The sequence below is a fragment of the Berghia stephanieae genome, chromosome 5 (assembly GCF_034508935.2).
Source record: "Berghia stephanieae isolate SIO BIC M18660-M18661 chromosome 5, UCSD_Bste_1.3, whole genome shotgun sequence".
Lineage (NCBI taxonomy): Eukaryota > Metazoa > Mollusca > Gastropoda > Nudibranchia > Aeolidiidae > Berghia > Berghia stephanieae.
In genome coordinates, this window is record NC_088364.1 from 49,314,092 (window position 1) to 49,341,842 (window position 27,751).

Genomic DNA, 27,751 nt, shown 5'->3' on the forward strand with positions numbered 1-27,751 from the left:
ATGCTGAAAAATTCGGATGTTCCCAGTTCTCGGCAGTGCTGGGATTACCCGCCCAAATCATTACCCGGGTATTACCCGGGTAGTGGTCGGATTACCCGGGTACCCGCGGGTACCCGTGGCAGGAGTGACCTTTTGACCAAAAAAAATGTTTTTGTGAAAGGGGGGGGGGGGGGGGGGGGGGGGTTTATTCTTTAAATTTTTTAATGTTTTTATTCTTTAATTTTTTTTTATTCATTTATTATTTATTATTTATTACAACTAATGAAACGAAAGTAAGAAACAAGGATAATTAATTACAATGAAACCAAAATAAATAAATAAATAAATAAAATTTTAAAAATACCTGAGATTCCTTTAAAAGATAAGAACTAATATAGTCTTAATCTGTTGATTCCAAAATTGAATCAAATGTGTGTTAACAAATAAAACAAAAAAATCAATGTAATTGAAAAATAAAAGAGGAAAATCTTTTGAAAAAAAGGTCATGTGAATGTAAATATGTAAGATCAAAATTGTATCACATCCAATTATCACTCAGTTCGGTTTCCATTTGTTGAAGCGGGTACCCGCTACCCGTCCCTTTTACTCGAGTACCCGGTTTAACTTTATTACCCGCGAGTACCCGCGGGTACCCGGGTACCCGCCCAGCACTAGTTCTCGGGATTTGTGATTCAACTTCCGTAAACAGTAAACAATTGTGTTTTCCGTAGTAAGTCTCACTCAAGGAGAGAAAATCGCATGATTAAACTTTTATCCTTCAACTTTAGGAAATGTAGCTTTTGATCTAATCGCTATCTAGTGTATGATAAATAAGAGATAAGAAACAAAATTTTCTGAACGGATGTTAAACTGTACTGCATCGTCTGTAGCCCACCCCCAAGAACACATACAGTACAGCTGCTGATGTCACCTCCACTTCTGCTCTTTCTTTGTTGATTTGGATCGGTAGATTGCCGATATTTTATTGATAGTGAGTTAGAGTTGGAAATTTTTATGTATTCTGTTTTTAAGTTGAAAAAGGAAAGAGAGGCCCTTGTAAGCCGATCATGATGCGATCACTTGCCACTTCTCAACTTCCTATTTCAGTTTCAGAAGTTCTGTTCGCGCATCATTGGCCATTGGGGTCATAATTTAAGTTTTAGAACCGAGTTTTTATGCAATGTTGGACTCTTATCAGTCCGTCGAATTTAAGACGATCTAATTAAGATTTAACTACTGAATTTTTCCTCAATTATGGATCGCTTTGTTGGAGTAAAAGTATCACTCTATCACCACCCACCATAGCCATAGTAGTATTAGTATAGTCATATAGTAATAGTGAAGCGGTCGTGAGTGTGCGCTGATAATTCGGTTGGCTTGATACACCGGGTACTCAAGTAACATTTTGACGGGTTACTCGAGTAACATTTTGAAGTGATAATGTATGCCTATACAGAGGAAGTATGAAAATGATGGGTACAAATTTCGAAAACATTTATTTGTTTTTAGCAGTTCCCTGATGCCCAATTATTATTATTATTATTATTATTATTATTATTATTATTATTATTATTATTATTATTATTATTATTATTATTACCATTTTGCATTCTTACAATAATAATAATAGCCTAATAATAATATTTAAAACAAAGTAAAAATTACAAAAAAGCAAAGTACCCAAACTTTGCAATAACTCTTTCAATCCTTCAACTATACTACAAGATCTGAGTAACACTGTAGTGTGTTCTATTTTGTCATTTCTTTTTTATTTTTAAAAATTACATTGTAATATTCCTTCTCCTCCTCCCTTCCCTCACCTTTTCTTCTTAGCAGAGACTGTGTCCTATATCATGACAACAAACCATATGCATCAAAAGCGGAACAAAGTGGAACTGGTATCTGACTTCCATTCCACTTGTCGCCATAAACTATTCCCTACAATTGACCACAGTTATTTGACTAATGATGGCTATTGTGAAGGTTTGTAAAAGAACATTTTTTTATTTCGTCATGGCAAACTTGTTTGACCAAGCAAGTAAATCAGAGATGGATAATATTCCCTATTTTACCAACAAAAAGGTATGGGGGATGTCATCAATCTACGAGACCTGGATGCACAAACATTTAGATCATACAGGCTAAATCACATTTTTAGTCCCTTGTCTTACAGTCATGTTCACGGATTACACAAACTTTTTCGGTTGTCCTGTGTTAATCGAAGAATGTGTTGCATCAATGTTAAATCATCTGAGAGTGTGCCATTTGTGAACACAAATCATGATCATTGTTATATTTTGAAATGATGATCATTTTAGGTCATGGTATTGTATTATAAAGCAATTGAAAGTTAAAATTTATAACTGTAAAAGTTTTAATACAGCACAAATGTGTTTTTTTCAAATGAGAAAAAGTATTTTTGTTTGGTCGTGCGTATATGTAATAGACGTGCAAAACATCAGTGCCATACAACAGACAGCTCTAGAAACATCTCTAAGCTTGGATATTAATTATGAAACAGACCGTAGTTGTTTTTATGTCGTAAAAGTCAATTGATTTAGTCTTTGCAATACATTATCTTTTCTTTTGGTGGACGAGAGCCGCATTGGGAATTTGAACTTGACTATGGGAAATTGATTGGCCGCAACTTCCACTTAAAACATTTTTTACCTTGTCTGTTGATATAACAGTAAATTAAAACTTTCATAACACTGCATACTATATTTGGGCCCAATTGATGACATTAAGATGATCTGTAATAAATTTCATTATATACTTAAGTTAATCTTTATCTAGGTTTTGATGACTGTAAGGGAGGGTTTCAGTTTATTATTGTGAATGTATTACTCTTGCTTTTAAATTGTCAAGTGCAAGTGAAAAAAAAGGGACATTTATTGTGACAATTACGAAATGGGACAGTTTCTTTAATTAATTAAGATCGACGATGAAAGGAAATGGAGACAGGCGAAAGCAGAATGATTTCTTGTCACAAGGGTAGATTGACAAGTCTTGATGGCGCTCTTGTATGTTCAAAACTATAATAGATACGAAATTGATAAAGGTATGAAAACAAAGCTTAGTTTATGTCCCTTCTGGTTTTCATTATAAATTCTCAGCATAGAGTCACCGTTCCCATTCACATAGAGACACAAACGATGTGCATCAATTATTGAATCATGTCGAAAAGGAATTCGCATGGCAAACTTCGACACTATCGAGTCACCTCGGGAAAAAAAAGGAACTCTAATTGAAGGCAATTGATTTTCATTTATATTTCCAATGTTGGGAAACAATAATTCATTATGAATCATTAATCTTTTGTGAGAATTGGATATTTCTATAGTGGGTATTTTTTTTTTATCAATACATAAAAATTAAAATTAATTTCAAATTAATTCATAAATGCTTTTTTTCATTTCAGAGGATTCCTTCTTGGACATAGATTATCAAGAGGCTGACTATGGAAATGAGTTGGACCTTGCTGCCCCTAGCTGTGACAAAAGTGGACAACATGATGACTTCATTGAATTTCACAATTTTACTTTAAACGACTTACCAGAGGACATTCGACACCCTACAGTCGTGGTTTGGTTAAGATATTCAGCACAGCTAGTTGTGCGACTCAGTCACAAAGTGAATGCCACAGGAAGAGTTTTTATAATCAGAGACCATTTAGAAAAAGAGTATCCTTGTAAAAATCAAAGATGTCCATACAATCAGCTTTTGGGAAACAAGCATATTGTTTATGGTGGTCTAGGAATAATTACGAACAAACATGTGGTGGAGAGTAACAAACAAGCTAGGGAAACTAGAGTAGAGTTCTTTTACCATAATGATGATCGCCGGGATCTAATTGTCAAGGAGAATGGTCGTGGGGTCCATCTTACAGACCATAACTTAGATTACACAGTGTTTACTTGTAATATGCATCGACCAGAATTTGTCCACCACATAAAAATGTGCAAAGACATTGCAAAACATGCATGGGAATGCATTCCAGAATCCATAAGAGAAATTTTGAAAAAGTTTGCTATTGTCATCTCCCATCCTCATGGTACGTCGAAACGGATAAGCATCGGCAACGTTGTTGGTATTGAAAAAAAAGGTAATTCTAAAAGTGCAAATCAAATAACTTTGGCTTTGCGGGATCTATTCAAAATTTGTGAGAAAAACAACAATGCTTTATGGAGATTCGATTTTTATTATAGTTTAATGAATGATACTACTTTGACTGTGCGAGTTACTTTCTACGATGCAGCCACTTGCCCAGGTAGTAGCGGTGCCCCTGTGTACACTGGAAACACATCCATGGAGAATGGGAAAAAAGTTGTCATCCCCCACACACACAGGGGTCGTCACCCACTCAATGGCTTCAACAATTGTTACATATGATTATGATGATAATAATATGGTGTTTGTAAAGGAACTGCAGTATTTTAAATACTTATTAATATGAAAAATTTCATAATTATGAAATACTCTGCTATATTATGTTTTGCGTATATTATAGTGCAGCCCTAATACAATTACGAGGCCAGGCCCAATGATTATAATAATAAATAGCACTTATTATAGTGCTTTACCCCATCTAAACAGGCACCAAGCGCTTACATTGACATCAATTGAAATATATAAAAATACACAAAGAAATAGATCATTAATTGACTACATTTGAAACAAGTGGGTTTTTGGTTGTAGTCGGATTTTGTTGAAACTGAGATCAATTTGAAAGTGTGATTAATTTTTATCAGATCCTTTTTTTTTAATGGGATTTTTTTTTCAGGTCTCTGATGTTTGTGGGTTGCATTGTAACTGTATTCACTCATCTATAATATGTATTCAAAATTGCTACCAGATTTATGCATAAATCTTGGTAGGAATGCAAATATTTGTGATAAAAGTGTAATGAAACTATGTAAAATATAAACTAAAACTAAATTGATAGCTGTGCCATAAAATTGTATCGCTCTGAGAGATTTACATTTTAAATTTTAAATTAGTGTTTACCGCAGTGGCAGTAGTCTTAAATTTGTTATTTGCGAAAAAAACTTATTCAATGTTAATGTTATTTTTTGTTCAAATATTTGTGAAACCTTGATTCGTATTGCTCAATGTTGACTCTAAGGTTTCACTTTTTTTTTTTAAATAACAAAGATTAATGAAATGAAGTTTTCTGTGCAATCATCCTTGCTTACTGCCAATTTTTGCCTAAAAAGATTTGTTCCTATTTTAAAAAAATATCAACCCCCCCCCCCAAAAAAAAAAAATAAACCCCAAAAAAACCCAAACAAAACAAAACAAAACCCAGTGTTAATCCACCATTCACCAATGCATTAGTGAGAAAAGTCTATTTTAAAACAATAAATTGAAATGTGTCCTGTACTGGAAGGGTTTAATTGCACTAAAGTTGAAAAAAAAAAAAAGAATGGATGATGTGTATATTATAAATGTTGTACACCATAATGGTAGAGTGCACTGAGAATCACAAAGCTGTGAAGATATCCAACTGAAGGAAAGGTGTAAATTTTTGACTGAAAAAGGGTGTCATTTTGAAGGAAAATATATAATTGTGCAAAAAATAATTTTTAAAATGCATTGTTCATAATCATATATCACCATAATCATCTATTATCGCTGCTGGAAGATGCCTCTTCACAATAAATTTGGTAAAGGCTACTTCTGCCCAAATAAAGTTACTGGTTTAGGCTTCAGAAAACAAGATAAGCTGGAAGAAGATGATGAAAATGCAACTTTCTTCAGTGTTCAGTGAGATGAGATTCCGGACGAAGCATGTAATTTGATTTTAAAAAGCATATAAATACGCATTTTTAGCGTATAATTGGTAGCTCTGCTATGCATAGGGTCTTAAAAGTCTATTCCTTATGTATCAAAAAATACAAACTAACTTAAACACTGATTTTTGATTTTTTTTTTCGATTGTGATGAATAATCTTATGTTTATCCTGTAAAATTGTTTTTTTTTTCAATTATACATTTTGGTATCAGTTGGACTGAATAAAATCACTAAAAGACCACTTTATTATATATCTTGACATTGAGATAAGCTGTCCGATGTTCTTTTTCTTAAGTATGAAATCAATCCAATGATGTACATTTTACCATATTTGTTTAATCATTTTCAATCAGGGGAGCACATTTGGGGACTGGTCTTAGTCACCCCAACTGTCCAGATGAGACTTTTAGGTGATCTCAAAATAAGTACATTGATGGTATGCTCTTGGAATCTACACGTTTTACCTATTTGTACCATTCCCCTTTGACTTACTTTATCTAGGGTGCTTTAATTGTAATTCTAGAACTTTCATATTATCCCATTTTCTTCCTTTTTACTGGTGCTGTTATGAACTAAATGTGTCGCAAGCACCCTAAAATCCTTAAAAATAAAACAGCAAATATAGAATGAAAAAAATTAAATAAAGACTGGTTCAGTATAATAAAAAGAGCAAACTGCTTAAAACAATGACCAATATGCCTGACCTGTCAATTTAGCTTAAATAGGTAAAAACATGTTGCCAACTAGAGATTTTTTGTTTTTGTTTGGTAAAACGGAGTATGTCAATTTTAAAATTTCTTTCTTTACATATTATTTCAAAGATACGTTGATAAGTTCTTATCTTCCCCTGTAGGCAGAAGGCGGTGGGGGGAAGTACTATTACTATTTGCTGTGCTTTAAATCTTTTGCTATCTTCCGAGTAAGCTTTTTCTTTTGTTCTTGTTCTGCAATGAGACTTTTTAGTTTTGCTCTGGTTGAGAGGCATAAAATGAATATTTAAAAGGTGGTAATCTCAATTTTTAGAGGCTGATGTTATTTCCTTTTGTATACCAACTGCTTGCTATATTTGATATAAGGTATTATAACAATTTGAGTCTACCCCTCTTTGTGTGGATGTTTTGTCAATATTTGAAGGACACGACGCAAAAAAAAAAAAAGATTTAAATCTGAAAAAGTGTCTTAGTTACAGTAAACAGAAAAAAAAACCAAACAAAAAACAAAAATGGCCAAAAAATCAGCCTTCCATGACAAGGACATCAAATGTCAGACCCCTTAGTACCCATCAGACATGACTCCAAAGAGGTTACCCGATAACCTGTCATCTGCATTTTTTGTGGCCGCAAATATCAGGGTGATCCGCAAATTTTGGCAAATTTCCCAAAATTGGCAAATCGTGACAAATTTTTGGAAAATTGGCAAATCGCGTGGCAAATTTTGGGAAAAAAAAAAGAAACGAAAACAAAATTACGAAAAAAAAAGTGCGAAACTTGAGAAATGTTGCAGCTTTGCCTGGGCCCAAACCAAGGGAAGCTACTCTCTATGGATAATGATCCTTTAAAATCTTTGTAACAACGCTATTCACAGTCATTTCATTAAATTAATAAATGCAGCCTCCTTAAATGTAATAAATTGTCTTTTATATATATATTTTTCTGTATCGCATGTTAATTTTTACTGAAACGCTTAGTTCTCCTCGGCAAATTTTTTGGCAAATTTTGGCAAATTTTGGGGTTTCTTGTGGCAAATTTTGGCAAATTTTAGTATCCAATTTGGAAAAAAATGCAGATGACAGGATAACTAATGATTTAATCCTCATGCGACTCTTTCCTGCAATTTTACAAACATTGAACAAGGGAAAAAAAACAGCGACGAATACACCAGAATGTTTCATGTTGCATTAAAAAATATATATTTATATATATCTATATATATTATATATCTATATATATATCTATATATATATATCTATATCTATATCTATATCTATATCTATATATATATATATATATATATATATATATATATATATATATATATATATATATATATATATATATATATATATATATATAAACAAGAAAGTGAAATATTAACAATTGGGAACAATCATTGGTGCAAGACAAAATTTGAGATGTGAATGTTATAGTGACAAAAAACAGAAAGGAAAAAAAAACTTCAGATTGCTACCATTACATTAAGAAGGCTACCTGATAAGTAGGATGACGTAATATTTTATTATTTACAATAAATTTGCCTGTTCCGCCTTGACCTCCTTTCCATTTACTACACTTTTACAAACATTGAACATTCCTTCATATTTGTAAATAAAACAATGAGCAATAACAGTAGCTGTAATAAGCAATGTAAATGTGCTTTTTGTTTTTTCTCTCCAGTAAAATAAAGTTATTTTCAAAAATAAAGCTCATTGTATATATGATTCATCATATTCATCCACCATGTTACGAACTGTATATTGTTTTGTTATGGTTTGCAACAGTTTAATTGATATTAACACATATTTCCCTTTGTTTTTGTGAATAATTGTTTCATTTTTATTTCGCCTTACTTCCTTTGATGAAAGAATGCTTTAAAACCTATAAATAAATATGATTTGTCACATGTTTTTGTTGTTATTATTTTTATTTATTTTTTTTTTTTTTGGGGGGAGGGGGGGGGGGGGGGGGGAAGAGTCATTTTATTTTTGTTTTTCTCCAGCGTTGATATCAATGTGATGATGATTTATTTAAGTACATTGTAGTACCAGTGAAGTCAAATTTCATCAGATAATCTTGATGCAAAGTGAGAAATAGTCAGAAGTCATGATTCTCATCTTATAGGTGACATGTAGCAGTATTAACTAGTATTAGTCCATCAGAGCTATTAGGAAAATGGAGCCGGAGTTCATCCCAGCTTCTATAGTGCAAAATGGAAAGTGGAAATTGCTTGTACTTGTAATCCCTTCGATTGGACGCTTGTCTATTGCAAAGTACTTTCCATCAGATATAACTGGGTGGACAGGGGTGTCAGAAAAAAATAAATCCACTTTACCCAGGATCAATCTCAGTCCCTTTGCGAGTGAAGCGAGTGCTTGACAAGCTCAGCTATTGGGAGCCCGATCAATGGTGGACTCGTTTGGAATTCAAAGCAATCCATGATCATCGTTTAATTGGCGATAAGTAAACAATGTTGCTGGTATAATCAGTCCAGGACAGCAGATACAGGGTAATAACTAAGACTGTCACCATGATTCTATAGAAGAATATGAAGGTAGTAGTGCCAAGACGGTCGATGTTAATAAACAATGGTAGTGGGGACAAGTGAGTAAGGGACAAAGAGACTGTGCCTTTTATAACGGTTGCATAACATACCATAACTTCTGCATTACAGATGATGGTATTTGTGTAAGATGTTTGTGTTTGTCCATGCTTGTGGGCTTCTGTGTTTCTAATATGAGAGCTGCCTTGTTGTTTTGGTATGAGCAAGCAAGAAATTTCTACATTCGTTCTGCAGATATTTTCTCATACTTTGACCTGATGTTTTGTTCCTATATTCTAAAATAGCAAGGAAAGCCTTGATAAATACAACTTGATTACCAGTGTTGCCATACTGCTTTTCTCCCTTTAGTTTCCGTCTCTCACTACTGTCTTCAGTAGTTTGAGTAAACAAACAAGAATACTAGTACTAGACAAATGCTAGTCTATAAAGTACTTTCCACCAGATCTATCTAATCTAATAGACCTAACCCCTTAATCGCAGCTCGGTGGACAGAGGAATGTCGATAAAACCTAGGATTTATATTGGCCTTTTTGTTGTGAGGAAAGTCCTCCAATACTGAGGTGTTAGGACTCCCAAAAGTCAATGTGACCTTATTGTGTTCCAACTTTAAAGGAAGCGGATGTTTATTTTTAAAGTTTAGTTATGAAATTAACTCATATGTCCTCATCCCTACACTTTCAAAATAATAAAATAAATAATGTGAAGTTAGCAAATATGCAATTCGTTCAGTTAACTCCCAGCAAGTCACAGCTCCTTTCAACAAAAGCTATAAATACTGAAGCCATAATGTAGGCTACTGAAGGTACAATCTTAGAAAGGTATAGAGAGGGACTTAGATTCTTTTCCCCATTGCTTTTGGTAAAAAAGAGGTAAAAGGGAGTTTTGTTTAAGTTAGCCTCTTCTTATTTTATTAATGAAATGAATTCCCTTGATCTCTATAACTTCAGTTTACCTGTGTAGTGTAGCCTACATATGTTTTGAGACACCAAGGCAAGAGAGAGTGAGAGTTTATGATGTTGTTTTCACGCTGTGCGTTTATATAGAAATTTGTGATTACTGCCTCAAAATGGTATTATTATTATTTATGACAGAATGATTTAGGTGAAGAAAATCAAAGATTAAAGGCAAAAATGACCAGAGTTAGAAAATGTATGCTTTGTGAAGTTAATGAAAAGAAACTGACTCTTATTGAATGCATTGATTAACCCAGCATAATAACATTTCGAGATGACAGGTCGGATATAATAACTGACAACTTACCTGGCTTGGTTGTATCAAAGGCAAGAGAGATTGTCCTGTCAAGTATACACGGTGGCCATTTAGTTTGTAATGGTGAACCGGTATCCCATACCAGTCCAGTACAGTAGGTACAATGTCCAGTAAGCTGGTCAAATCATCTCGTCTCTAAATAGCAGAATAAAGAGGTTGTTTTTAAACAGATAAGTCATGTAACACACTAAACTGATCAGGATTCATATCATGATAACTGATATAACACAGACAGACACAAACACACACATGCACAATCTTGATAAGCAAAACTTGATCTTTTTAATAATGTGCAATATTCACATAATGTGCTAAAACTGCCTTACAAGGGGTTCCTAGCCAAAAACACATATAGGACAAGACATGAAACCTGTAAGGCGCTATTACATTTTTGTCCAATAGATTTAAAAAAGCAACAAAACAAAAAAATGTTGGGTGGCTTCAACCAATTCAAGTGAAACGATAATTTACAATTTCATTGAACACATGAATGAAATACAGCATAGGGATTAACTATCTCAAATTGCGCAACATTTATTTTTCCAGGATACAGTTTAGAAACGTATGATCAGTGTCATCTTTAATTGTAAATCAATTAAGTAAGGAGCATATCTGTCTGCCCACGTTGATTTTAAATGTTAATGAGTTGTTGGCTACATAAAAGCATAAAATGGGTAAATTACTAAAATTCAAAACAAGGTCGTCCATGGCATCATACAATTTTTTTTTCAGAAGGTATACATAGAATGATTAAAACATTACATTGTAAAATGATGACTGGAAATGTCTGATGAAAAAACAAAATAGCAATTATAATTAAATTGAAAAAAAAAATTACCTGTCCCCAGTTTTCATGTCCTAAAGGCGATGAAATAATGAAAGGCTCAGCTATTCCAGGGTTGTAAAGATTGGTACGACCACTTGGGAAAGGAATGCCGTTGTCTGATGTGAATATGATCAGAGTGTCATCCAGACGACCCGCTTTCTCCAGCTCTTTTATGAACAGACTGATGCCTGTCAAGGATATGGTGGAGATAAAAAACATGAATAAATCGTTATCATCTTCTCTCACTCCTCCTCCTCTCTTCTTCTTCTTCATCTAAATATGCCAGTATTGTGGTGCTGGAGCATAGCTATATTTAAAAATTATAACAGCCATCTTGAAGTCTAACCATCTGTTGACAGACAACCAATGCAGATGTTTGAAAAAAAAAAGTCCCATAGAGCCATAAGGCCCAAGGAGGCGATGTTTAGTCTTGTTTTTGAAGAGTTAAACGGAAAATGACAAATGCTTACTACATTTGGACAGGACACTAGTCTATTGCAAAGTAATTTCTGCCAGATCGCACATATTCAACAACCCATTAATGTTGGATGAGCAAGAGGACCAGATATAATCTGACTACACCCATGATTCAAACTAGTTCCTTTGCTTCTGCGTCGAGTTCTCTGCCATCAGAACTATTTGGGCCCCAATGTTTTAAAACAAGAAAAAAAATCTTTAATTTATCATATTTTATCATATTATAATCATTAAGGTTTACAAAGTTTAAAAGACCTTTAAACACCACGCCAAATGCAGATATAAATAGATAATTATACAAACAAAAGATCAAATTGATGAATAGATATATATGTACACAATACCATAGATACGAGGGCTCTTTCAGAAATAACCGAAAAATGCCCATTGCTCAGCAACCAGTGGAGATTTTTTAATTCTGTAAACGACATGATATTCCTTATTTCCTTACGGATATTCCCAGAAATTATGAAGTGCATCATTTTGCACCATGAATTTCTAGACGATTTTAAAGATGGCGGCCCACCTTGAAACTTGGTCAAAGGAGGAAATCAGAGCTGTCATACGTTTTTTGAACGGCAAAAGTCTGAATCCTACCGAAATTCATAAAGAACTTCAGAGTGTATATGGTGAGCATGTTATAAGCCGTACACAAGTCTATCACTGGTGTAATTTGTTTGAAGCCGGCCATTCCGACTTGACAGACAGGGAAGGGAGAGGGCGTTCGATAACTGCGACGTCAGAAGACAATGTGAAGCGAGTTGATGAGCTTATTCGTCAAGACATGAGGTTGAAACTTCATGAAATCGCAAGCAGTCTTGAAATTTCGGAAACTTCTGGCCCATAGAATTGTATTTGATGAACTTGGCTACAGAAAAGTCAGCGCAAGATGGGTTCCTAAGCAATTGACAGACAATCATAAAGAACAAAGATTGGACATCTGCAGGGAACTTTTGAGAAGAAGCAAGAGCTCACGCAGGGTTCACGGGCATACTGCCAACGCCGGCAGAGACTTTCTAGGGTACGATGTGACTTTTCTTGACAGCATAGTCACCGGAGATGAGACTTGGTTGCACCATTGCACCCCAGAAACAAAGCAAGATTCGATGACATGGAAACATCCATCCTCACCTGTCGCGAAGAAATTCAAAGTCATGCGGTCAGCAAAGAAAATAATGGGAACTGTTTTCTGGGACAGTCGTGGTGTTATTCTGTTCGAAACCTTACAACCTGGAGAAACAATCAATGCTGCAAGGTACTGCCAAACTCTTGACAAGCTTAGGGAGGCCATTAGCAGAACGCGCCCAGGGCAGTTGACCAACGGGGTCATTTTGCAACACGACAACGCTACACCCCACACAGCACGAGTGACGCAAGGTTGGCTAGAGAAATATGGATGGGAGATTTTGCCACACCCACCACACAGTCCAGACCTCGCACCATCTGATTATCACCTCTTTGGGCCACTGAAACGTGAGCTGGCAGGAAAGCGCTTTGATGTCGATGAAGAGCTTGTTGACCATGTGCGGAAATGGCTACAAAACCTTGACGGAAATTTCTTCCAAGAGGGTATCTATTCCATGGTGCGGCGTTGGCAGACGTGTGTCGACAGACTTGACTGTTACGTAGAGAAATGAAGGACGAGTCAAGGTATGAACACGTGCAAGAATTTTGTTGATAGCATAAAAAACGCGGATTTTACAGGCATTTTTCGGTTAATTATGAAAGAGCCCTCGTACAAAAAGAAAATGCCAAGTTGGTGCATAAATATGATAACTTTTCATTACAAAACTTTTAGAATTACTTTGTAAAAAAACAAACAAATAACAGAACTACTTCAAATAAATATTTTCAAAATACCTTGATCCATGCGGCCTATCGTTGTGTACTGTGCAGCGATATCACTTCTTGCAGCAGGTGTGTCCTGAACAAAATAAGGGACAACCACGTCATCAGGATTGTAAGTCTGTGGTTTCCAGTCAGGGATGACGCCCATACCAGGCTCGCCATTGCCAAATTTCTCACAAAAGGAGCCATATTGAGGATCAGTGTGACCTCCACGATGGGGATCATGAAATCCGATGTACAGAAAAAAGGGTTGGCTGTAATCATAAAACAAATATAGGTGAGTTTTCTGTATGGATTACAAAGGGAAAAAAAAACACTTAACACAACAGTCAATAATTCTTTCTTTCATTTACCACTAGCATTTTGACACTGGCATAGTCACCATTAATAATTTAAAAACCAAATCAGTGTCCCTTTATTCATTCCCAAGACGAGTATTTTCTCTTGAGTCTATTCAAATAACCCAGGCATCAGCTTCACTAAGTGAGCTGGGGCGAGGTGACTAGCTCTAGCTTACACAGCTCTGTAAGGGGTTTCAAACTTGGAACCTTTTGGTTACAAAGCAAAGACCATACTGCAATGCCATGCTGCCCAATTCTGTGAATCATCACCAATGTGGGTCAATTGTTGCTCTAGTGGAAATCTTATTGAATGGAATATGGAACTTCTAACATCCCCACGAAAACACATACACACACACACACACATACACACCCACACACAAAAGCAATGAAAAGAAATGTTTATCTTCCATGAAGACTCCCTCACCTCAGATTCCACTGATTCATTATAGCAGTAATTATATAAATAATACTACTAATATAACAACAACGACAACAACAATATCACCAAGAAAAACAACAACAGTAACAACAAGTGCTGCTGATAGTATTTATTCAAAGCGCTCATTAATTAACAAACATATTGGAATGCAAAGCATGCAGATATAAAGAGATCTTATCCTCAGTGCTGACAACTTTGTGGTATTCAAGTTTCAATTTAGTCATTGAATAATGCATCATGGTAGGCTTATACTGTTTTTAAGAGGTGTCTAAAATTTGTCTTAAATTGCTACTGGACCTGAGCCTATTCTATTTGACTTGCAATAAAGGATTAAAAAAAAAAACAATGTAAAAAAGAAAATAAAAATATAAAGGATAAAGAGAGTTCACTCTGATTCACTCTAAATGAAATGATAGTCAAAAACGTCACACTTACAAAAAATTTCAAAATTGGGACTATTTTACTTTCAGTAGAAATTTGAAATATGAACCCCAGTACTCGCTTGATTCTGGCATGCAAAGCAATAGGGCACCATGAAGCTGGGTGACCGAATTTTTATATATAAAATAAGTCGCCACCTCCAATGATCATTGGATTTCAGCACACTCGGATTCTATCATGCTTTTTGGCTTCTCCCGAGTGTGCACTAGAATTCAACAAGTACTGTACAAAAAAAAAATGTCAAAACCAAAATGAAAACAAAATGGCATACTCTTGAGAAGTCTCGTTTAAAAACTGTCCAATCTTCTCATTCATGAACGTTATGTTACGTCCTGCTTGTTTAATAGAATAATGCTCCTCCGTGACAGCGTAGTCAAAAGGGTAGACATCATCAGGACCAACATGCTTTTTACCTACAATGCCTGAAGTCAAAATAAAATGTAAGTGAAACTTGAAAGATCTATGACATAAAACATTAAAACTTATACTGAATGAAAGAAAATATCATTAAAAAAGTGGATGAAATGTGAAGATATTAATTTTGACTGTGACAATGACGGAATAATACTATATATACACAAATAACATTTTTAAAATTATCTTAACAGGTGCTTAATCATTCTTGCTAAACTGAGCATTTAGATCTTTGCAGAATCCTTGATTTATGTTGATCTTATACAAGTTGATGGCACAAACCTGTCTTCACTCCTGCTTCTCCTAAAATCTTAGGCAAGGAGCGCAGCTTGTCAAAGGAATTGAAGTGGTGGACTGAATGGTGAAGACCATACATTCCATTTTGATGTTGGGGAAGTCCAGACAAAATTGCAGACCTGAAAGTAAAAAAAAAAGAGTTGAAGGTTGATGGATGCCCCTCTTAATTGATCACTGCAAATTGTGACAGAATTTGGTGAATAATGCTCATCTCTGTGGCTAACAGTGGAGTGATGTCCACCATCTATATATAGCTTTAAAAAAACCTTCTTTTTCTAGAAATGTTTAATGTCCTCAGATCTAATGTTCTAGAACATTTAACTGTATAGCAATACATTTTATTTACTATATAAGCAAGCTTCAGAGGGTGAGAATGGTATTAGGAATTAAGTATGTAGTGTAAACCCTTTGTAAGTTTTTCTAGATTGTGACTATTGTATGTGTGATCTTTAACTGATATTGTGATTTTCAAACTGCTAATCAATTAAAGTACTCGTATGTATTTCTTGGACTTCATTGTCATAACTTTAATCTGTTTACGTTCCTTAAATAACATTGAATGGGAAATAATAATATAATAATAATATAATAATAATAATAATAATAATAATAATAATAATAATAATAATAATAATAATAATAATAATAGATCTTTATTGTCCATAAATATGGCAATTTGTCATTTAGTTACACTTGTTATAACGTTAAATGATAACTTTAACATATTGAACAAATATTTCACTCCTACTGAGAGAGAGAGAGAGAGAGAGAGAGGGAGAGGGAGAGAGAGAGAGGAGAGAGGAGAGAGGAGAGAGAGAGAGAGAGAGAGAGAGAGAGAGAGAGAGAGAGAGAGAGAGAGAGAGAGAGAGAGAGAGAGAGAGAGAGAGAGGAGAGAGAGAGAGAGAGAGAGGAGAGAGAGAGAGAGAGAGAGAGAGAGAGAGAGAGAGAGAGAGAGAAAAAGAGAGAGAAAATGAGAGAGAAAATGAGAGAAAGAGAGATAATTGAAGAGCCATGACTGCCAACGCTGTCAAGCAAGGGTTCTGATGATGATGATGATGATAATGATGGTGATGCCATCTAATCAAATCTGTCCTACTATATGAACTCTCCATTCACTAATGCCATAAAATTGAGACTTAGGTGCAATGTCAATATAACTGTGATGTCCATGTATGCATTGTCGATATATCTGCTCTGCACTGATATTAAATAAAAAACACACCAGAAATATGACATTGGAATTAGAAAGTGTTACCTGCTAGGAGAGCAACTGCTGACAGAGGTGAATGCATTATCAAAGACAACTCCACGTTCAGCCAGGGCATTCAAACCAGGTGTCTCGCAGACGGAGTTCCCATAAACCTGACTTTCAAAGCCAGCATCATCAGCTAATATAGAAACAGAAATAAAACCCTTGAATGAGTACAAATGTTATTGACAACTAATTTCCATACACAACACTTTCACCAATTAAGTAAAGCATTTTAGATGTAAAAATAAAGAGTCCATTCTATCTATATCATTCACCTCAAATGTGAAAAAAACTAGAAAGATGATCAGGAATTATAAAAAACAAAATAATAAAAAGTTTAAAAACCTTCACATCGGCAGTAGAAAATCACATAACAGACAAGTGGGCAAGTGAACTTGGCATGACACCCTATTTTCAGGGACATCACTCTGGACATCAGTTGCTTTTCGACTTGCAAGGATGTTAGATATGTTACATTTGTAGAATGCTTAGCACGCTTACCCAGATAGCAGGAGGTCTGCAGTTCTATTCATGGGGGAGGCGATATTTTCTGAGAAAGTTCTTTCTAATTTCAATTAGTAATGCTCTTAAAAATAAACAACCCTCTCCATTCCATGTAATTTAAGTAAATCATATCCATCCAAGAAATAGATAAAAAACAATTTTTGAAAAATATAAAATTGGCACAATCAATAATTTGGACACCTGCTCATTGGGAATTAATTGCAATCCAATCCAAAATAGTCGCAGCTTCATGTGATGAAGATTGATGCAACTAGGTGTGGTGGGGTGGGATTGACGTACTATTTATTGGTTTTGAATTGGTAGTATTTTAAATAATTATATCTAGAATATTGTTGGGTTATTGGTTGATCTGACATTTTCAGAGTTGCTGTTTCATGTGCGAATAGTACTGGGGAAGAATGGCTGTTTGTGAGCATTGATTCTCGAATATGGCAGTGCACCTGCATTTTCTTTTATTCTATGGTTTTTCAATGTGTTAATAGGGACGGTGGTGGTTCCCTGTCTGCCCTTGAACAACACATTCAACTTTTGCGTCTTTCTCCTTTCAATAAGTGGGATCCAGTTTAAATGGTCCATCATGTCTTTTAAACTGTGTTGTCGGTTGTAGTTATTACAGACAAATCAACAGGCCTGTCTTTGTATCATTTCTATCTTATTGATCGATGTTGCTGTAATTGGGTCCCACATGCTGCCGCTGTATTCTAAAACAGTCTTACAAATACTTTTTAGCACTTTTCTTTCACATTTGCAGGGTATGATGATAGGTTCTGACATAGAAAGCTAAGGGTGTTATTGGGTTTGTTGCATATCTTTTCAACATGTGGGTTCCACTTTAACTTTTCATCGATTGTTATCACCAGGAAATCAAAGAATCAATTTATAATCTTACCTAATCGTCACTAAGTTCTAATCCTAAAAATCATGTCACTGCTTTATCTTCAGTGGACTTTTTTATTTGAAAAATAAATAACAAAAAGAAAATGATAAAAAAACCAACAACATTTGTTTTGACAATTCATTGATAACCTTACCTACAATTAGAAGAACATTTTTCTTTTTAAGACCCTGAGTAGGTATGGCCATCAAATGTCCAATTAAAATCGAATAATAACAGAGTGATAATATCCAAGACATTATTTACAGTTGGTTTCATTTGCTTTTTCTTTCAATCAAGACTCATCAACTGTAATGAAAAACAAAAACAAAGGAAAACTACATTATCAAAAAATCATATTCAGTATTTGAATAAATCAATTTTATATGAAAATGAAAGAATATGTCTTTACAAGCGCAAGTGCTGCTAATCCTGATGTAGAACTGTGGTATGTGGGGTCTTACAAAATAAGAATTTGAACAACCTGGACTCCCTTCATCACAAACAAAATTGAGATGACTAATTGGGGTATATTGGCCAGATAAAATCAGTAATGAGGATGTATAGGACAGATGCATAGTACAACCAGTCAGTACACGAATAAAGCAGCAAGATGGAACCTGTTCAGACACATGCTTGGACGAGATGTAAATATTCCAGCACAAACTTCGATGGATGATTACTTCAAACAAGGAGTCAAATACAGAGGACGGATACCAACAACATTGAATCAAGATCTCAACAAATACCAAATATATTTAGAAACAACAACTGAAGAACTGATTTCAACAACACAAGGAAACATGCAATTGCCTCAACTTCTTAATACACATTATGACCTTCAAAAGCTATGAACATTTGCACTGGACAGTGACTAATGGAAACAAATCACCAACTGGATACTAAGAACAGATTGAAACACTTGAGGTAACACACACATTGTTCATGGTAAGCGTCCATAGAGACAGCGCAGCCATATTCATCCATTCATTAATTTATATAACGGCAGAGGATATACAGACAACAGGGTCGCCTATATATCCAAAGGTCGAGTTTTAGTTATTCAGTTTCTATTGTTGCAGGCCACACACACATGGCTTAGTCTAGATTTAAAACACTTGTTGTACTTAAAGAAGTAATCTTTATGAACACATGTGTTTTAAAAACTCTTGTTGGATTGTAGAGATTGCATATTGAGTCAATCCATTGCAAACATGAATCAATGGTGAATGCGTCAAATGGTAAAGGAGAAAAATGTACAACTGCCATTACTTTAGTAGCTTGGTTAAGTAGGAATAATTGCTATTTATCCGTTTTTTTTATATCAACAGCATTACCATAATTGCTATTTTCCTTTTTTAAAAGCAAGCTTCAAACAACACCATTTGCAATTGTCCTGTTATTTCAAAACCATATGTATGTTGATATGATTTTTTTTTTAATTGAAAGGAAAAAACATTTTCAAAATGATATTAACGGATAGAAAGCAAATAAAGTTTTCTAACCACCAGCATTGTAGTAAAAGGGTGATAAAAATCACAATACATTTAATACATTTCTAGACATTGCAAATTGGTAAAAATGGATCACCTATCCAAATGGTAAGGTTTTGGATATACAAGAGACCCGGCCATGTCCGTTATTTGGATTTATTCCACTTTACCCATTCATTGTGCATCATCAGTATTAAAAGAAGATTCTCTCAACCCAAAACCAGTTGTTTTTAGCTTTAACCAGACAGGTCAGAACTGAAATAAGCATGACAAACATTCCTCTTTCACTTGTAATTGAGAATGAAAATAATAAAAATCATTAAGATTTGGTAAAATGATTTGGTCACTAAGCAAAAATGAAAAAAATTAAAAATAACATCTATTTAATGAATATCTCAGGGACGGTTGCAGATTACAATGTTTCATATTACTAAAACTATTGATATGCGGAGGATGATATTGTGTCAAATTATGTCTAGAAAACAAGATATACAGGATGTCCATAAAGTCTCTCCCTATTTAATAACATCTTGAACAGAAAAACATTACAGCCAATATACTTTAAACATGAACTCATAACATACATAAATGCTTTACATTTTGTTCATTACCTTTTACTCAATACCCCTCAATTTGCTTTCCATGGCTACCTAAAAGCAAATTCAACCCATTTTCGAGTTATTTCACTGTGTTTAGTAGCTTTTGTGGCACAATGCATTTAATAACAGCTCTTTTTTCATGATAAGCATGAAACATCAGGTATGGGATCTGAATAAACAATGTCTCTGATGTAGCCGCACAGGAAAACGTCAAACGGAGAAATGTCCGGTGACCCAGGCAGCCAGGAAATCCAGTCCATCTCTCCCAAAATTAGAATTCTGGTTTCTTTGTTTTATTTGTTTGTTTTAAAAAAATCGTTTTCATCTCCTGTAATGGTCTGCCAAACTGGGCTTTGAAACGTTGTTGAGCTATTTTTGGAGATTTCATTTCATGCAATCACATTACACAAAGAAAATTGTGTCCCACTATTGTGATTCCGAAATAGAATAATGAGGTCTTTTAATCTCATGGATATTTTGCTAAATTTGGTAGTGTAATGAAGGTCGATGACGATTATGCATAAATGTATGAATCTTCCATAAAAGATGATGAAAAGCATATGCAAATATCTGCAACAGTTTTAGAATAATAAGTCATTGAAATCTATTTTGTGTTTAATATTTTGGTCAGATATCATAAAGGCTTGCTTTATATTTTACAGATGCCATATAACTTTTGTGACCCTTTTTGCAATGACAAAAATGGACATATCTTTGACAAAATGACCCAGCATTGATAAAACATAAACTATTTTCATTGTTAACATAAATAATTATATCATATGTAGTTAATCGAATCTGTAATATGTCGAGGATGTGTGAGCTGTATATATGTGCATATACATGTGTGTGTGTGTGTGTGTGTGAAGAGAGAGAGAGAGAGAGAGAGAGAGAGAGAGAGAGAGAGAGAGAGAGAGAGAGAGAGAGAGAAGAGAGAGAGAGAGAGAAGAGAGAGAGAGAGAGAGAGAGATATTATATTTTGAAAAAAACTAAACAAAACTAAATTAAAACTTTCTCTTTCTCTTTTTTTATTTTTTTATTTCTTGACAATATACAATATTCTCCTTCAACAGTCACACTGGTATCGGGTTTAAGCAACGTGCACTTATTCACAGGTCTGATAACCCAATTAATTATAGCGTAGTGTCTTTATGCACCTCCACTGATGGTGTATCTTAACGGATCGTTTTTATACACCTCCGTAACGCATGCGCATCCCACCCAATTCCATCAGCGATATGTTGTGTTTCTGTATTTGGACATGGCGAAAGTTATATTATGACATCTGTAGGATGTTTTTGTTAATAAATTTATATAATAATAATAATAATAATAATAATAATAATAATAATAATAACAATAATAATAATAATAATAATAATAATAATAATAACAATTTAAAAAATCGAAATATAAAACCAGAAAAGAGAAGTTAAATTGAAGGTAAAATAATATTTTAGAAAGACCTTTTTGAATGTGTTGAACGGCCAGGTGGCTCCATTGCACAGCGGACAAGCTGACAGACTCTAACCTTGAAAGTAGCGGGTTCGACTCCCATTGTAGACATTTTATTTTTAAAATTTACTTTATTTTTGTTTGCTTTAATTTCTCTCCTTTTTTATTTTTTCAACAACTTTTTATCATGTTTTAAAAAAACTTAGATTTTAATTTTCTAAAATTATTTATTTATTTGAGATCAGTATTTGTGAACCATGTTTCTTTTTACTTTTGATTGGTTAAATTATTGTTATTATTTTTTAATTTATTGTCATTGTATAAACATACATCGGTAATCACTAAGCAGCGTGCTAAACTACAATCTAAAACTATTTCAACCACATGGACGTATGCAGCAACATTTTCATTAACCCTCTCGTGTTCAGATTCTTTTTGGGGGAGTAGATAATGAGTTCCCTATATGGCCATGTCAATCATGTAGATATCCTTTGATGATATAAGCCTACTCTTTGATATCTGTAGTCGCCTTTTCGTTTTCTACGGTCACTCATTGCTAAACTCCGCCCAGAAACGATTTCATAGGTCCGTCCATCACCAAATTTCAAACTTTTGTTCTCGTGAGTTCTTAAGTTTTTTGACTGAAGAACGATTGGCTACTGAGCATCTTGACCCTTCAACGATTGGTCGTTCTTGCAGCTCACGTGTCAACAGCCGTCAACAATGAATTGAATCATCGTTGAGGCAGTGGAAGACGGCCATGGAATAGTTGCGTCACATCGCCACGTTGTTGGAATAAATTATCCAGGCATGGTCGATAGGTAAAAAAGCCAAATTATGTTCTAGTTACATTTGAAACAAACAAAGTATATATATCACTGATCTCGTCTCTTTGAGATATAAAGAATGATATAAAAATCAAGAAAATCGGCTGATAAATAAAAAAGTTGCTAAAAATAGCTAAAATAAACAAAAGCAATTTTTAAAATCAAATTTATTCGTAAAACATTTGGTTTTCAACCGATTTTTATGAAACAAAGACCAATGTACTTCTTTTTTCAAGCTGATTTCAGCAATGTGACTTTCAAACTCCTCAGAATTATATTTTTTACTTTTAGATTTTAGCTTTTAGGCCTACTCAATAAGGTGTTATATTCCTTGCATAACAATAGCGTAATACATCGACGGGGAGAAGCGTCTTTGTTTCGGCCAGCTGGATAGATAGCCTGTGATTGGTCGAAGACTTTGAGATGCTTGATTCACAATTCTACACGAACGGACCCTGGCGGGCTATCAAAGAGGTGTAACAAATTTATTTACCGACTATTTTTCTTGGTCCTAAAATTACAAAGTAATAATTTCGCATCAGAAAAAATAACTCTGAAGTTTCTATCTCTTTATTACAATAAAATTGATACCTCGAATGACAAAATCGACCCACAAATAAGGGAATTATAAATTATTCATAATATTTTTAAAAGTTTACAATAATTGTCTTCAAAGTCATTTTTCATCACCAAAGTCGTAATTTTTTACCGATTTTTACCAAACAAAGTGCAATGTCAATGATTTTCACCCGCAAATAAAATAGGATTTAAATCGCAATTTCTGAAACATATTTTCTTTTCTGTCGGCAAATTTATAAAAATCAAAGCTGAAAACACCCTGCGGCAGTGACAGGGCCTGTCATTTCCTTCACAACGATTGGATTTTACTTACTGAGGCCAGTCTTGACTACCCCGCCCATGAATATTTGGCCGTTGTCGGTTTTTGTCGGGTTGAATCTTAAAGAGTTAATTTACCATCACCGCCAACGGAGGTGAATAAAAACGGTGCATTTTTGTACACCTCCAACGGAGGTGCATAAAAACGCCACCTAATTATAGGCTCATTCTTGTAATGTAAAACTCAAATAATAGACCTGCATATATGTTCACGTCGGGTTTGAGGTAAGATTTTAATTATTTTTTGATAATCTTCTTCATCTGGCTCTGGTAATATCTGGTAATATCTGGTTATTACGGTAAGATTGTTATAAAAAAATATTATCACTATTATTATTATTTGATCAACAAAATAGCACGTTTAAAATTTGGTTACAGTTTTGGTTACTAGAAAGGATTTTTAGTTTTGGGCACTTTAAATAATATTGCCTCTGTATAAGCAAAGCAAGATGGCAGCAGGGACCTCGCTCCTTAACCAATGCCCAAACAGGAAGTTCGTGTTTGTTGGCATCCATCATTTGTCATTTAATGTTTCTAAGTGTGAGTCAAAATCTATATTCTTGGACTAAAGAGGATTCCGTCTTAGAGCCGATTTAACATTAACTAAGCCCAAAAGCCTTAATAATTAAGTAAGTACGGATAAAAATGCCTAGTCAGTTAATACAGCACAACATGACTGTAACTGTAAAGACTGTTCTTCGATGGTTTCTTTTAAACAATATTGGTGAATAAACAATCTGAATCTGACGTGATCTGCGAATATTGGTTGTCTTCATGGTGGTGCAATCAAGTATAGAATAAGGGGAAACCTTTGTACCTTTGGATGTAGGAAGTGAGACATATATTTGCATCAAGGAACAACTGATGACAAGTTTTGACTACTGGTAGCAACTGCCACCATTTTATATATTTAGTCAAATGACTTAGCAGTCACCTGACCTGACATGTCAAAGATCATGTGACTTCAGAGAATCCGATTTAAATTGTCAACATTGGAAGATGAGACAATTGCTTTTTAGATCCGACTTTTTTTTGTAAATGAAAGCGGTTTGTATGTTTTGAAATAGACCTATGTTCAATTATTGGAAAGATAAACAAAAACAATTTATTTAGGTTGTGTGAAACCATGAAAAATCGTGAATGACCTTACTCATACTCGTCTGCTAGGTTTGCTTTTTCCGACTCTTTAATTCAGGCATTCCATTTTCATTTCTATCTACTCTAGGCTAGAGTGTAATTTTCTTACTCCATGCATGTAGCCTTATGACTTGCAACTATTTTCATCCGTACACAAGCTTGTAAAATAAAAACACCCACAGAACTGCAGATAAACAACACCATTAAATGATAAAACGATGGCCTCATTGATTCTTGACTGCTTGTTCTGCAACAAGATGATGTTCCAGAATTCCAATAGGAGGTGTTTCGTGGCATCATGGCAACAGTGCAAGAATTCTCGAGTATGACTTTGTCTTTGATAATAAATGTACTTTTAATGAGTTCACAAAAACAGGTCCGTGCTAATTCATTTATCAACAATGTCAAGACTACCCTTATATGATCCTGCAACATCTACTAATTCAAATTATGGATCAATAGAGTCTGAGCCACTGATACACTCACCTTCAATTTCTATCGGTGGTCGCCAATCTCCTGCTGCAGAATTAAGAGCTTGCAATGATTATGGTCTTTCTCAGGAGATAGAAGTATTCCCTCACGGATACGAGAGGGTAAGTTGAAAATACTTTTTTTATGCTTTATTACTTTGGCACTGTTCGCGGGTTGATGTCCCTGACGAGGGGGCTGCTATCTTTTTTTATGTTTACATTGGAGATTGGCCAGATATGTTTCATTGTGTGAAGCAATTTAGTCGGTAATGTACGGACTACTTTCGAATTTTTTTTCGCATTTATTATTTGTTTATTATTATTATATTTCTTATACTTATAAACACTAGTTTAATTCATGTTTCTTGTTTTCAACCCACATAATAATCAGATCCTGGTTTCTTAAATTTTCTTTGGGGGTGGTGTGGAGGGAATAGGTAGTTTTTGTATAGCATTTTTGTTGGTTAAAAAAAATTTTTTTTATCAACACACGTAATTTGATTGATGGGGTCAATGTAGCTATGGCACTTGGAATCGTCCGTTTTGTGAGGCAAGTACGCATTTAAAAACAATGTATTTTCTATTAGTTAAAGATGAAAAAGCTAAATGGATTTGCACTCTTTAGGATCATATTCTAATTCTATTTTAATTATTCATCTTTTTTGCTCGTCTCGTCCTAAAAATTGGACCCGTAAACTCTAATTTGAGATCAATCGTCTTAAAATTGCCATTCATGATAGAGAGTTCTATTATTATTGTTGTAAATTAATTACTCTACAGAATTGTGTGCATTATTTCTTGTTTGAAAATTTATTGATTTCTTGAAAAATTATTATTTCTATTTCTTTACTATACTAGAGCCAATGTGGCAACCCAGATCGGACCAGTTCCGAGGTAAATAAAAAAGATGGCCACCCCTCTCTTCAGGGACATCAACCCATGAACAGTGCCAATACTTTAGAACTGTTTCACCGACGACCCAAAGTTTGCTTCCAAACTTGATTTTAATTTTATGTTTCTTGTCATTTTCTCTTACAAGCAAGTTTATGGAACATAAGAATATGTTGCCTCAATATCAACCACAGAGGGATTCCTTGAAAAAATCTCATTATTACTTGTTTTTTCTCTTTCAGATATAACGTATAATTTGCTGGATTTTTATATAATAGCCATCACTTTTGAATGTAACGCACTTTCTTGAATTGAATAGTTGATTTTATGATTCAGGCTTCAGTGTTGCATCTATATAGAATGACTCATGAGTGGCAGTACCTTTCTTTTTCATTGTGCAATGTGGTTTTATCAAAAATCACCCAGTGAAATTTGAGGCATATGAGTTCATATAGCCCACTTGATAGAGCATTTGTCTCACTAATTTGATTGATATCAGAAAGTGGTCCTTGAAGAAGTAGAGCTTTTTTACTGATCCTCTGCTGTCCCCCCAACATTGATTTGGTAGTTGTTTTTACTTAGATTCTGTCGTGAATGCAAAAACCCTAAATAGCTTCAAGAGCAGACTAGACAAATTTTGGTCTGACCAAAATGTTTTCTACAATTATAAATGCGCTTTAGATTGTAAAGCCGGAAGAAAGTTAAACTTAAATCACAAAGACGATGAAGAAATAGAGTCTGGTGAAGAGGACTTATAAGGAGCTGACCTGTGCTGGAAACAATCCATAAGTATCCATAAGTAAATAAGTAGTCTCAGCAATAACAGCATTTGTCAGCATTGGTAATTAAAGCTCTGAATTGCTATTATTGGTACCAATCTTTCATGATGTTACTTGCCTTTAATAAAAATCAGTAGGCGAAGGTTACACTCCCAGCAAACCTCCTACTTCTTCCGAGAATGTCTACCCATCTCCATAATGGCCAGTCCCATGGACTGATATTTGGTGACCACAAAGACCACGAAGGCATTTTTAGCTTCAAATTCTATTGTCGGGGAATTGTTAATCACTGATACAGTACCAGATTGAGGTGTTGGGCCTCTTAAAACATAGCCTTCAAGGGAAGCTCTGTTTGGGCATCATGCCTTCCAAAGTCATTCTTGAATTTCTTAGTTAAAGTGCAGGTTCTTCTTATTGGAAATTTAGAACTCTGCATTACTGCCACTCATGAGTCAATAAAATAAATATTCAACTTTGTGGTAGCGCTGCATTATTTGGAACATGAAAAAAGGTCATAGTCAATTCACACAGACAATGTAGATGTCAGAATTCCTACCAAAGCGTCTTAATTATGTCTCAGCTCGTTCAAACTGCTAAAATTGTATTGCAAGATTGATTGATCAAAAAGCAGCTTTTCTTTAACAAAAGAGTTTATTTAAAAGATAATTGCAACTGTGCCTTACAGTCACTTGCATTGTTCTTCATGTTAAGTGTTGCTGTTGGCTTGCGACCTGCCTAATGTAAAGAGCTTTGAGCACAAGAAAACAATAGGAAATGTGAAGTGCTTTCATTTGGACTTTAGAGAAATAATTTTGATGGCTGTTTTAAAAAAAACAATTTTTTTACAATGGTGTAAATTTACAATGATATTTAAATATGATAAACAAATAGAGATTCGCATCAACTCTCTGAAAACTATCTATTATAAGTGGTGGCTAGTAAACAGGTTGTTTTTTAAAGGTACAATTTAAATCTCTCTAGCCCTCCCCAGTTAGTGACAGTTGAAAAGAATACCCAATGATAAAGACAACTTTCCAGTTTACTAAGTTGAAATAAAAATAAAACAAATGCTGTCATTTCATTTAATCCTTGCGAAAGTCATTGATAACTTTGTGGTATATTGTGCATTTAATTTGGCCTAGCTATAT

General features: G+C 34.3%; 3 protein-coding genes across 10 annotated transcripts in view; 2 read left to right on the forward strand and 1 right to left on the reverse strand.

Moving 5' to 3' along the window:
- LOC144973108 (N-sulfoglucosamine sulfohydrolase-like) overlaps positions 1–24,262 on the reverse strand; it is a 33,043-nt gene extending 8,781 nt beyond the window's left edge. For both annotated transcript variants that reach the window (XR_013645490.1, XM_078915151.1), the window contains exons 1-8: positions 24,144–24,262; positions 18,213–18,364; positions 16,660–16,792; positions 15,390–15,523; positions 14,965–15,115; positions 13,482–13,723; positions 11,157–11,332; positions 10,310–10,453 (exon numbers count right to left, since the gene is read on the reverse strand). Coding sequence is in view for 1 of the 2 variants with exons in the window: in XM_078915151.1 (XP_078771277.1) it covers positions 10,310–10,453; positions 11,157–11,332; positions 13,482–13,723; positions 14,965–15,115; positions 15,390–15,523; positions 16,660–16,792; positions 18,213–18,315 (1,083 nt within the window). In the remaining variant the exon portion in view is untranslated. The remainder of the gene's footprint in view (positions 1–10,309; positions 10,454–11,156; positions 11,333–13,481; positions 13,724–14,964; positions 15,116–15,389; positions 15,524–16,659; positions 16,793–18,212; positions 18,365–24,143) is intronic.
- On the forward strand, positions 634–6,386 carry LOC144973109 (uncharacterized). 3 transcript variants are annotated; one of them, XM_078915153.1, is made up of 3 exons: positions 634–709; positions 1,813–1,962; positions 3,401–6,386. In XM_078915153.1, the coding sequence occupies exons 2-3, from the start codon at positions 1,833–1,835 to the stop codon at positions 4,369–4,371; spliced, it is 1,101 nt and encodes a 366-aa protein (XP_078771279.1). In that variant the 5' UTR covers positions 634–709; positions 1,813–1,832; the 3' UTR covers positions 4,372–6,386. The 3 variants fall into 3 exon arrangements, with proteins under 3 accessions (XP_078771279.1, XP_078771278.1, XP_078771280.1); XM_078915152.1 differs by having other exon boundaries at positions 667–970; XM_078915154.1 differs by having other exon boundaries at positions 674–970; positions 1,816–1,962.
- The window catches only part of LOC144973106 (sodium-independent sulfate anion transporter-like), a 118,035-nt gene continuing 114,107 nt past the window's right edge, over positions 23,824–27,751 (forward strand). The window contains exons 1-2 of one of the 5 annotated variants that reach the window (XM_078915143.1): positions 23,824–23,955; positions 24,552–25,056. In XM_078915143.1, coding sequence (XP_078771269.1) covers positions 24,865–25,056 — 192 coding nt within the window. In that variant the 5' untranslated portion in view covers positions 23,824–23,955; positions 24,552–24,864. Of the gene's footprint in view, positions 23,956–24,189; positions 25,057–25,791 lie in introns of those variants that run through there. The other 4 variants (XM_078915142.1, XM_078915145.1, XM_078915144.1 and 1 more) reach the window with 4 other exon arrangements.